This window comes from Lissotriton helveticus, chromosome 6 (assembly GCF_964261635.1).
Source record: "Lissotriton helveticus chromosome 6, aLisHel1.1, whole genome shotgun sequence".
NCBI lineage: Eukaryota > Metazoa > Chordata > Amphibia > Caudata > Salamandridae > Lissotriton > Lissotriton helveticus.
The window spans coordinates 1,096,586,035-1,096,599,225 of NC_136067.1; the positions used below are offsets into that span (position 1 = coordinate 1,096,586,035).

Here is a 13,191-nt window from a genome sequence, read left to right on the forward strand (position 1 = left end):
TTTTTAAAGTCGGATACCAGCGTATCTATTTTATTTTTCTGCAGGGCACCTGTTTGAACACTCTGGTGGGGCCATACCCTCGCGGTTGAGGCTTCTACCCCCCCGTACTTTCCAGACTCACCAGACGCAGTTAGGGGCGGCTGCCTTGTCCACCCTTCCTCCACGCCTCGTTCCGACAGGGTGACTAGCACCGTTGAGCGGAGGGCGTGGAGGTGAGAGGCAGTCACTTCCGCTGCGCGAGGGGCCGGTTAGCGGTCTAGTGGCTGGGAGGCAGACGGGCTGAGGGATACAAAGGGCGGATGTTCCCCCGGAAGCGCAGCGGACGGGCGCAGCGGGCGCGACGAAGGCGCGCCAAAGTGTCGCCAAAGTCGAGCCCGTCTGCGCCCGTCCGCGGCCGACCGCGGGCTAGGGCGACAACCCCTGGTCCTGGGAGTAAGATCTACTGGGACAGGGAGCAGCTCCTTGGCCTACGTCCGGAGACCATCTGCTCCCGCAGGCACTGTATGTCTAGTGAGGACGAGGAATGCGGCCAATGTCGGTATCGCTTCACCACGTCGCTGATAACAACTAGGGAGCATGCCGCGCTATTATGCGGTCTTCTTAACGTGAGATCACTGCGGAAGCATAGACTCGACATATTCGAGCTGCTCACGGAGAGAAAATTCGATCTGTTATTCCTCACGGAAACGTGGCTTGACCAGTTCTCCGACTCGGAGGTTATTGAGGCCATGCCTGAGAACTACTGCATAGTCAGGCAGGATAGACCTGTGGGGAAGGGAGGGGGAATAGCAATCCTTTTTAAGAAGAGTCTTGAATGCTCATTGGAGTCTACCCCGGTCGCGGAGAGCGAAGCGGGAGCATTTTCCATACAAATAAATGGGGGGATGGCTATTAAAGGCTTGCGCCCTGTCTTGCTGCTGATGGCTTCCGATCGTGCATGAAAGATCTGGCCGATTGGATGGCAATGAATTGTTTAAAGCTCAACGGCAGCAAGACAGAGGTGCTGGTGGTAGGGAGAGCCCAGTTGGCCTGGTCATCAGCCTGGTGGCCATCCTGTCTCGGGCCGGCCCCCTCCCTGTGTCAGGAGGCAAAAAATCTTGGCGTGTGGTTCGACGCGGGTCTTACCTTCGGGCCCCAGATCAATCGTGTGGTCGGCGTATGTTTTGGGATCTTGAAAAGACTGAGGAAAGTCCTTGACTTACTGCCACTGGAAGCTCGCCAAACCCTGGTACATGCTTTGGTGACCGCAAGGTTGGACTATGCGAACCTGCTGTATCTGGGGGCATTGAGTAAAAGTGTTGGACGCCTTCAAGTGCTGCAGAATGCTGCAGCACGCTTGATCCTTAGGTTGCCCAAAAGGGCGTCCTCGAAGCAGGCTTTGCAAAAACTACACTGGCTGCCTGTGAGGAGCAGAGTCGAGTATAAAGCTCTCTGCACCTGCCATCGGATTCTGAATGGCAGGGCACCCCGACCTCTGAAGAGCTTGATTGAAGCTTATGAACCTGCCAGAGCGCTTAGATCTGCGGGCGGGGGACTGTTGAGGATCCCCAAGGTGAAGAAGGCTCGCATGGGAGGCAGATCCTTCAGGCACCTAGCACCAAATCACTGGAATAAACTTCCAGTAGATCTTCGCTTGGAACCAGTAGAAACGAGGTTCCGAGCTAAATTAAAAACCCACCTCTATGTTAGATAAATTGGTCCGCTTAGCAGCCTCTTTTCTCTGTTTCATGCCCTCTCATCGCTAGCGCGGGGACACGCCCGTGTGCGTAACTCAGCGCTCTACAAATGCCCCTATTATTATTATTATTATTATTATTAAAAGAGGACCATATCATGCTGGGTTATCCTCTGCATCAAACTATGTTATGCCTTGGCAAAGAAGCAGACTCCCGAAGGCCTTAGGGCCAATTCCACTAGGGCGAAAGCAGCCACCACAGCCCTCCAGGTGGTGTCATCTTCCAAGCAGCCACGTGGGCATCTCTGCACATGTTTACCAGACACTATTGCCTGGATTCTCAGGCTCGCAGGGAGGGCCTGTTTGGCTGCTCTGTCTTACAGGATTTCCTGGTTTAAAGCTTTTTCGCAGTCCAACCTCCAGGAAAGTATTGCTCGGGTATGTGTTCAAAGGTAAGGAATCTGTGGCTAGATGTCTCTATCAGATGGACAAGTTACTTACCTTCTGTAATGCCTTACCTGGTAGCAACATGATCTAGCTGCAGATTCCTTACTGACCCACCCTTCCTTCCCGCACTACGGAATTGTCTTTTAGTGTTAGGGCAGTTCCCCATTAGGGCCCTAGTCTCTTTTTTAACACACCATGGTCAGTCACTTCATGTCTCCACGCTTCTGTTATGGAAGGTCATGAAAAGTACTGATGTCAGCGAGCCAGAGTAGCGGTTATATTGACGACGACGAACAGGACGCTGACAACGTCACGTGGAGTTGACAGACGCCACCTACCTACGCACACAGGTACTGCTAAGAAAAATCTTCTGGATCCAGTCTGACGCCTGGAAGCTCAAAGGTAAGGAATCTACGGCTAGATCATGTCTCTACCAGATAAGGCTTTACCCAAGGCAAGGAACTTGTCTGTCACTCATAGCAATGCATGCATCTACATTCTATCTATTTCAGGTTTAGGAGGCTAGCTTAACAAGGTGATTTACAAGTCTGTTTTTTTATTTCAATATGTTTTTTATTAAAAAGCTTACAGATATGATACAATACAGTACTTGAAGTAAATTAAGTTCTGCACCCTGTCTCTCTCCCTGAGCATCAACTTTCAAAGGGTTTGTGTTAAAACAGTGGTTCATTAAAATGTTAGTCATTCGCGAAAGGCATACATTTGTTAGCCTTATTAAGAAACTAGATTTGTGTTTTTGATATCTCAAACCACATGTGAATGTTCTGTAGGAGATGGTTATTTGGTCATTGTATTCTCCAATGCAAGTGTCTCATAATCCCTGAGATATGAGCACCACAAGTCCTTTTTAACTGTGTCCTCTTTTAAGGTGTCCTTCAGGTCATATAAAATAATTATGTAGTTTTGTGTTGGGTTCATGAGACTAAACCTTGCCCTATTTTTTCTGTTGCTGTGATACATGACCGTCCTCATTTTCTCTGTCAACTGCCATGGTCTTACTGGTGTTTAACTTTATCATTTAATGTTTATCCCATGCCTCGCACCACCTCTTATATTTTTTTGATCAGAGACTCACACGATTGTGGTGGTGAACTAGCAGAATGGGAAAAAGAGTAGAGTATCAACTGCGTAGACTTCTTAGTAGGTAATTCCTTATACAGTTTCTGATCAATTATGTGAGGGGCTTCACGGTAATACAGGTGATTTATCAGTGGAGTTTTGTCCATTGCCGGAAAGGAAATGATCTTTCTGAAATATGTATATCTGATTGACAGGCGTTTTTTTGTTACAGTTGAGTGTTACTCCTGTCTTAAGTATGAACTAAACCTGAATACCGAGGCCCGATCCACAACACATTTTCTGTGATTACTTTTTTCTTACTCTATGGTTAGTTGTGACTTCCTCATTAATTTCTAGGAATAACACATGATTACCCACTATAAAAAAAGGTCTCAAGAATCACAAACGTTTTTCCATGTGTCAGCAGTGGCTATTCTCCTAGCGAGGCACACCTACGTTTGGAGTAAGAAACTACTACTCTCAGAAAATACTGAGTAAATCTGGTTTCGAGATTCAGATGTAATTCACATCCAATACAGGTAGAAAACACAACTACTAATAGAAAATGCTATCCGCATTGAGCCCAATGTATGCTAATATTCATGCTTGGCTTATACTTAATTATTCCGTTTTTGATTGGGAACAGCTAGATATTAGTTGAATAGGAAATTATCTAGACATTCTATCCAATCCTTTACAAATGTGCATTGCCATAGCCTCACCTCCAGTGCTTTGATGATGTTGGCACTAGTCACTCCACAAAATTCCATTGACCCCTCCAACATAGCCCATTTTCTTTTATGGCACTGTAGACACATGCTAAAAGGTATGCCATCACTTGTAAGGCAGTCTTGGAGTGGCTATTGGTGGAAGGGAAAACGTGGTCTCCTCATGCTCCACTAGCTTGTCCAAGCTTCACTGTTGTGGTTCTTAACTTGTGGAAGATTAAGCATGATGTTTGTTGAGTTAGAGCTTAATGCCACACATATAAATGATCTTACATGGTATACCTTCTGACTTACAGAATCATCAACTGAATGATGATACCGTCCTAAATGTCATCAAGTTGCAAGACCCTGATCAGTTTCATATGCCTGAACTGTGTGCAGAGGAACTGGCAGTACTCCTTGGCATTTGGTAAGTTTCCTTGAGACTGCTCATTGTTTCTAGAAAGTGCTCTTTTTGTAATGCATTGTTATTTTGTAATGGAGAAATGTAAAGTGCTGTTGATAACATTTGATGTGTAATTGCACTGTTCTGTAGTACATATTATGAGAGTAATGTGGCAACATATGCATATATGTCAAGCCTCCATCTTAGTGCTAGACTTATTCTTTTTGACATCCGTCTGTGTTGGGTGGATAAAAAAAAAGCCTCACCTTTTTAAATTATTCTGTACCCAACTAAAAATAGCAAAACTGTAGACAGTTTCCCACGTTAGTCTGAAAATCAACTATTTTATTTTTAAATGTTGCCTGTTATGAATTTGTATCAATGGGTCATGACCAAGGATGGTCTGTTGAATGGACATGTTCCAACTACAATGGCTAATATGAATCATTTAATTGGCAGATGATTGCCCTACATACGTATGTGGGTTTGTAAAGTGCACTGGGTTGGTTAATAGCGCCTGTTTAACAGGGTACATTGTGATGATTTCAGAAACGGTGCATTGGCTTTTCATATATCAGTAAGCAGAAGTATTGTAAAATGGGAGGGGGAAATCGAGCTGCAGGGCAAGTTTCTCACTGAAAAAAGTGAAATGGAAATTTGGTTTTCTAGCCAGAGATGATAAAAACATTAAAATAGCAAGAAAGATTCAGACAGTCGAAAGAAAAAATAATGCTGGTAATTTATTAAAAGAGCTCTTCAGGATCCTTAAAGAATTGACCAATCATGCTGTATGTCCCGCTACTATTCCAGCATCTCAGGCACTCTGTGATGATCTCGCAGCTCATTTTGAACATAAAATCGGCGTCATTTACCAATCCTTTCCAAAAAATGCACAACCGTTAAGGCAATCTTCATCTAAATCCTAACCCATATTCCTTTCTACGTCTCTTGAAACTTTTAATCCTGTTACTCCTGAGCAAGTGCTGGTCCTGCTCAACAGGATTAAATCTGGATCACCAGAGGATACTGCTCCCCCTCATATTATGGCTACTCTGGTCCCAGGACTTCTTGCTCCAATCACAGACTTGTGTAACCTCTCTCTAAATTTGAAAGCTCTTTCAACTAAATGGAAAGCTGCACGGGTCAGACCTATTCTCAAAAAATCTTACCTATTAGACATCTCTCAGTCAGGCTTCTATGCATCCTATATCACGGAGACCGCCTTGGTGGAGGCCACTGACACAATCAGGCTTGCCTTAGACCAGAGGAACTCAGTCATGCTGGTTGTCCTGGATCTATCCGTAGCTTTCAATACCATCCCTCATGTAACCCTAATCCAGAGATTGGTGTCAGAGGCAGAACACTGGGATGGCTAGAAAACTTTCTGTCTGCACTGACACATACAGTACCATTGGATCCCTACAACCCCAGAAACATGGCCTTAAATATAGGGGTTCTGCAGGAATCCATCTTAAGACCCACCTTTCTCAATGTTTATGTGGCCCTCCTGGCGAATGTTATCAGGTCAAGTGGCTTTGATGTAATTTCACATGCAGATGACACCCAACTTATCATCATGAGGCCAGACCCTGAATCCACTAAACACAAATTAAGGGACTACACAATAAAGACTGCCTCCTGGATGACTGCTTATGTCCTTCAACTGAACTCGAGTAAAACGGAAATTTTGCTTTTTGGGACGTCTCATGCAGTCCAGTCTAGCGCCTCATGACCATCCAAATTAGGACCTACTCCAACTCCTAAAAAAATGGTTAAAAATGTAGGTGCTCTTTTTGATGATATCCTTTCCATGAAAGAGCATGTCAATTCAATCTCTGGCACTTGTTTTGGGCTGATGAGCATGCTGAGGAAAGCCTTCAAATGAATCCCCCTGCAGACCAGGAAAACCCGGGTCCAGGCCCTGATATTGAGTCGCCTGGGCTGGGCTACGGGAACACTCTAATGGCCGCAATAAACGGAGGCCTCTTCTGCAAACTTAAGGTTGTTCAGAACACAGCTGCCCGCCTGGTCTGCAACTTTCAACCCCCATCTGAGGCTATAATACATTCCCTTCATTGGCTTCCCATAAAAAAGCGTGCTCTTTTTAAACTTTTCTGTTTGTTTTTTAAATCCCTCCATGGAAGTGGCCCATGTTACCTGAAAAGCAAGTTGCATCCATACATCCTGGCTCAACATCTCAGATCCAGCAAGCTCATGCTGTTATGTCCTAGGCGTATTCGTACGGCCAGACATGGGGGCCGCCCTTTGCATTTCCTGGCCCCTAAACATTGGAAACAGCTAACACTGCCGCTACGTGCTTCCTCAGACTTAATTTAATTTGAGAAATCCTTTAAAAACATTGCTGTTTAATCTTTAAGGTTATCACGTGTCTGCAACTTGTGTTGGCTGCTCAAGCACCGAGAGATCTCCTGGGGGATGATTTATGCGCTTAATAAATCCACATAACATAGAGATAGAAGCATAAGGTGGGTCTTTTCCACAGCGGTGGGGGGGGGGAGTAGAATGTGTAGGGACTCGCCAATACTATTGAAGGATGCAGGGCTGGCAAAGTAGATTCTGCCTCATTGACTTGATTCATCAATATTTATTTAGGCTGGATCAGGGGAATTTAGGCTCAAGTACCTCATTGACACTCCATAATAGAACTTCAATGACTTATAACTCGTATCAACTTGTGCTTCTAATATGCAGATAACCCAGCAGGCAAATAGAGACACCTGTGTAATGCTCGCCCTTTTCCAAATGCATAACTTCCAATGGATACTTCTAACCACAGATTGCTCATCTTTTAAATGGCCTCTGACACCAGACTGGCTCTGGAATTCTTCATAGCAATTTCTCTCATGTGCCGGCACACTAAAGAATACAAAGAAAATTATGGATGGAATGCTTGAATTAATCTTAGCCACTGTTAAGCACTAGGGCTACATTCCAGTCCTTCCTTATTTGGCACAAAATGCCACCTATGTTTGGTCCCAACCATATGCATATCAGTCTTGACCCTGCTCCAGCCAGCCCAGTCCAGCCCGAACTGGCAGGTCAGATCCTTCTAGAACCAGAACACAAGCAACTGGGACCAGTTTTGTCCTAGTTAGGTCTAATCCAGTGGTGGCTGGTGACGTTTGAAAGTGGTGGGGGCATAAAAATTAGGGATGAGTTTGAGTAGTGAGCAGCCACTACATTTTGCTTTACTTTCACCTTGTGATAATTTTGAAAACTATGATTGGTGTCCCTTCACATCCATTTGCACAAAATCACAATTCCAACTCAAATACACGAACACTGCCCTGTGCACACTGCGGAGAGGCCGATGATTGGATGGCCATGTATTCCCAAAACCTCTTTGACCCATTGACAGACTCTGCTTGAAACTCGCAGTGCCTTCAACCACAGCTCCAGAGCTCTCAATCGTGCAAACAAGTGGTGCCACTCAGTTCAAAGTATTCATTGTGCAAGAGTAATGTGCTACATTATGCATCATACAGAAACAACATCCTGGAAGTAGCTAACATTATTCTACATTATCCTACATATTGAATTGGCACCCGTGCAAAACTGATAGCCTACTTGAATGGCAAAGCTATTTGGAGACAGCTGATGCATAGCTGTGGTCCAAAGTCACCCTCAGACGCTAACACTGCGACCTTGAAGTGATGATGGTTTAAAAATAAATGCACCTGTCAGCCTTTCACCACAAAATCGCTGGCAGCACCTAAGACTAGGGACGTAGGCTTTGCAGTACAGAAGGTGACAGAGCAGGGCCTGCAGCAGGAGCATCCAAAGAGGAGGAGTGGACAGGTGGCCCTGCGGAACAGCATTAGGAAGTGGTCTGGAAATACCTCCTGTTGCATTAAAACAGCCGCTGGGGGAGGCATTCAGCCGTGCTAGGAAAGTAGTGAGTTCAAATCAGGCCCTACTTCTGCAAGAACAAATAGGGGTGTAGGCCATACAAATACAGCACCTTCAGTCTACCAATAGAACACGTGTTGCACTCCCGTTCGCAGCCAACTTGTCCTCTCTTCCTGCTCTCTTATGTACAATGGCTGTGCCAAAGCCGTTGGTGATACTCGCAGATCTTTCATGTCCTCTTAAGTCTTCAGTTTCTTCACTGCTGTGACTGACTCATGGTGGGCCCCGAGGTCATCGCGGTTTTGTTAATTCTGGTTAACCTCCACACCCACCTCTCCCTCCCGTTAGGATCTGTAAGTCGACTGTCAAGTCTGTTTCACTGTGTGGCCCCCACATGTCATTAATTAGAACATTGGAATGTTGGGAGCTCCATTGAAGACAATGGAGTGCTCCCTGCTTCTACGGGCCGATAAAGGCCCACAGAGCAACATTCCAATGTTTTACAAGGGCCTCTGGGAGCTCGAGGGGATTTAAATCCCCTCGATCTTCGAGAAGCCTTTGTTTTATTTGTTAGAACATTCTGCCCTCTAGTGGCAGAATGTTCTAATAGCCTAATAGCCCTTCGTAGAAGGGCTGTACCGGCTATTAAAGTCCTGTCCCTTGTTAAAGTCCAGCGCCTTCGGCTCAGGCCTTTAACTCAGGAGCGGGCCTTTAATAGCCGGTATAGTGAGCTACGACGGGCTATAAGGCTATAGTAAACCCCCTCACTCCCCAACCCAGGCGCTCTCCTGATGAAGATCTTAGCCTGCTCCTTGCCGACAGCCCTTCCATTCGCTGCACAGGTGAGGTCAGGGAGCTCTGCTCACCCATTGATAGTAGTTTCTGTTTTTCCAGCTTTGACATTGTGAATGGCTGGTCTGAAGGGGCGGGGAAATTGGAATTGATTATTGAAATCTAAATGGCAGACGCATTCAATTTTCTTGATCCTTTGCGTATGGAAATATTTTAGGCACTAATTCTGTGTGCTGGGCCTGCAAATAAGAGGTAACTTAAATGGCAGTGGCTGAAGCTCACTAGATTTGTTAGCCCTGTGTGGTACCAGTAAGGGAATATATGCCCAATAAAATATTGTCAGATGCTGGGCACCATTTATTTTTTTGCAGTTTTATATGGCATGGTCAAGACCAGAAGGTATTGGAGTGCCTTACATGAGCGCTAATTACATTACACAATGTCATATTCAGTTTTTACTGACAAGAGGAAGTTAAATAATTTGCCCAGAATCACAGTATGCTGCTCTGATGCACTTTTTATGAATGGCCTGCAGCAGCAATGGTGCTTTTTAGGTCTCGCCTAGCTATCGCGTAAGAGATGCTTTGCGAGAATTTAGTAAGGGGCTTTTGAAAATGCTCCCAAAGGCTGCAGCGGATCGGGTACAGTGCAAGTGCCCCGGGCGCGCGCACCATTTGTCAGCCTGCGTGATCACTTTCGCGGTCGCTTTGATGTTCTCAGTGAGCCGGGCGGCCACTGAGAACATCAAAGCGGCCGCGAAAGTGATCGCACACACCCTGTACTGCTTCCTTCCCAAGTGTTGCTTCCCACTTCTCATTCTTTCTTTCTGCTTGTTAAACAACCGACCACTGTAAAGCTTAGGCTCCCACAGCATGTTTCCTCCCCTCTCCCCGTGCTCCCCCTCCCCCAAAAGTACACTCATGGTCTGAGGCCTCCAGACCCCCCCCCCCCATCTATCCTCCCGGGGAGTTTTCAATTAGTTTCGGCCACGCATGTGTGTGTACTCCTCTACTGCCTGTTTCACCTTCACTATCCCTTGTTCTCTCTTGTGTGTGTGATGCTTTTCCCTCTGCTCCATTCCCATGTTGCGTTGCCCCCTCCCACCTACTCCTCAGCAAACTACTTGCATGCATGTAAACATTTGTTATTATTATAATTACTTTTTTGGTAGGGCCCTACAGCCACTAATTGCAGCCGGGCTGTTACTCTGCGTGAAAAGTGCTTTTGCTCCACTAACGTGATTTGTAGCAGCTCATCCTATTGGCACTTTGCTTTAATCCCCAAAAATAGTGATCTTTAATCGTCATTCCGCTCCAAAGTCTCTGCGTCATTCAAGTGTCGGACAGAGCGGAAAGCCTGCACGAAAACACCCTTCAGCAGAACTGCGGGCAACAGAGCACGCGGTCCTCTGCAGCTCTGGTCCTCAGAAACATGCATGCCCCACCTCTCAATTTCGTGACAGTTCCCCAACAATACACTGTCGCCGCTGGGCAGTGCCAGTACAGAAACCCCTAACAGCAGGGGTGAACCGCTCAGCAGCATGCCGACTGCCGTCCAGCTAGCAATAATATACATTGCTTTCTGTGCTTTTTAAACAACCAACCATGGGAAAGTTTAGGCTCCCATAGCATATTTCCTCCCCTCTCCCTGTGCTCCCCCTCCCACAGCCCGCATACTCATGCTCTGAGGCCTCAAGACCCCCCATCTCTCCTCCACCCTCCGCGCCTCGTGCCCATTTTGCAGCAAGGTTGACACATTGGGCTTTATCTCCCACAATTAGGCAATATTTTTCCTAACTTAATTGTGCAAGAGACAATCAAGTTGGGCTAACAGCCATATTTTGGGCAACAATCCACATAGTGTATGTCCGATTCACAGAATTGTGCCTTGCAGCCATAGTGCAGCCTGGGGTTGCTTTACCAAGCCCCTCTTCCACTGTCTGCCTCTCCACAGTAACACCGCAAACATACATCCAGGCTTTCATAACATCATATTTCCTCCCCTCTCCCTGTGCTCCCCCTCCCCCAGCCCACACACTCATGCCCCGGGGCCTCAGGACCCCCCCCATCTCTCCTCCACCCTCCGCGCCTTGTTCCCATTTTACAGCAAGGTTGACATATTAGGCAACATCTCCCATAATTCTGCAATATTTTCCCTAACTTAATTGTGCAAGGGAAAATCAAGTTGGGCCGACAGCCAGATTTTGGGCTACAATCCACGCAGTGTATGCCAGATTCACAGAATTGTGCCTCGCAGCCATATTGCAGCATGGGTTGCTTCGCCACGCCCCTCTTCCACTGTCTGCCTCTCCACAGTAACAGCGCAAACATACATCCTTTGCTACACGAGCAAGTCCTCCCTATGAGGGTGTTGCTGTTTTTGCATTGACCTCTAGCCTGCCCCATAAACCTGCAGACCTGCCCCTTCGTTCCTTTGACCCAATCCTGCTCAGATGCATACCTCACTGCATGGGCATGCCAGCACTTGTAAAGCCCCGCCCCAAACCTTTTTGCCCTTCATTGTTTCAGGCTCACCCACCTACTTCCTTCTTTTTACCTGCCTGCAACTTCTGCGACCACCACTCATCACCCTAATTAACGAAGGAGGCTTCCTAATGCCTGACGCCACATATGTTGGAAATCAGCTGTGTCCTCACAGTAGTCATCAGTTTGTCGCTGACCCATCCCTATCTGATTCACAAACATTTGTTTGCCTCGGTCCCTGGAGTTCTGCACCACCCCAACTACTGGTGTTTAACTTTCAGCACCCCGGCAGCGGCATGTGTAACAAAAGCTGCTCTTATGTGAGTTCAGTTTAATGGTGTGAGAAAGCTATTACTTCGCCTAGTAATGCTCAATAAGGTTTCTGCTAAGAAATATTTACAAAACCTATGTTACCTAGTAATACAATTCTGCTTATTACAATAAATACATGCAGTGCTCTGATGTGGGTAATGTTTTTTATTAGTGTTTAAGAAACCACAGTAAATCTATTTTGTTCTGATTTTTTATTTTATTTAATATTCCGTGTTGACAATGCCTTTGGCCCATTTATTAGCCAGTGTTGTAGATTACATTCACAGAAGCCAAGTAGAAGCAGAACATTTGTATTTTTGTGTGAACGGTGACCATTTCACTCTGGCTATTAAAATTATTTGTCTCTGGGGAAAAATGAAGAGAAGAAGCATTGGCACCTTCTAAGTATTTTTTTTTCAAACTGTTTCCCTTCTATTTACTTCCCTCCCACTGACCATTTGTGAAATATAATTATCTTGACCTTCCTATAGTTTATCCGAGTCATTCCTCTTTCCTGTTTTATGTTTATACAAATGTTCTTTGTGCCTTGAAGTTCAGAGAACAGCTACAGAATATTTGCATGGTGTCCAAAATCTGCTTGAATTGAAGAAGTTATAGTTGCCTGCACAAAGTTGTTTGCTCTGCAAATCTATACGGTCTCTACTTATAATTCTGAATTGCTATGTCATCCGTGTAAGATGGTATCCTCAAGTTCACTTAGGTCAGTGTGAAGAAGCTTCCTACTTAACCGCACACACACACACACCTCACACACACACCACATCACACCACACACACACCACCACACACCACACACACACCACCACACACACCACACACACCACCACACACACCACACACACACACACCACACACACACACACACACCACCACACACAACAACACACACACACACCCACACACACACACAACACCACACACACACCACACACACACACCACACACGCACAACACCACCCACACCGCAAACACACACCACACACACACACCACACCTGTATGGCTCTGGTCCCCAAATTCTGCAGGGACTTTGTGCCCTATATGCCCCCACGCGTGCCCTCCGCTCGGCGGATCTATCTCTTGCCGGTACAATTAAGATCCGGAGGAGTAGAGCCGGTGGCCGCTCCTTCAGGTACCTGGCCCCGAAGCTATGGAATTCGATCCCCCTAAGGGCCCGGGCCACCACTAACCGTATGCTCTTCCGGAAACAGATTAAAACCTGGTTGTTATCTTCCATTTAAACTTACTCTCACTGGCTGCGCTGCTGTACCTTATGGCATGTCCATAAGCGCTGGGACGCCCCGTTGCTGGGGTAGCCATGCGATATATAAATAAAATTAACATAACACCACACACACACACACACACCACACACACACACACACACACACACACACAC

General features: G+C 46.2%; 1 protein-coding gene across 2 annotated transcripts in view; it reads left to right on the forward strand.

Annotated features, from left to right (window-relative positions):
• Nucleotides 1-13,191, forward strand: part of TTC27 (tetratricopeptide repeat domain 27) — a 1,731,040-nt gene that overhangs the window by 878,107 nt on the left and 839,742 nt on the right. For both annotated transcript variants that reach the window (XM_078648753.1, XM_078648752.1), the window contains exon 8: nt 4,227-4,339. In XM_078648753.1, the coding sequence (XP_078504879.1) occupies nt 4,227-4,339 (113 nt within the window). The remainder of the gene's footprint in view (nt 1-4,226; nt 4,340-13,191) is intronic.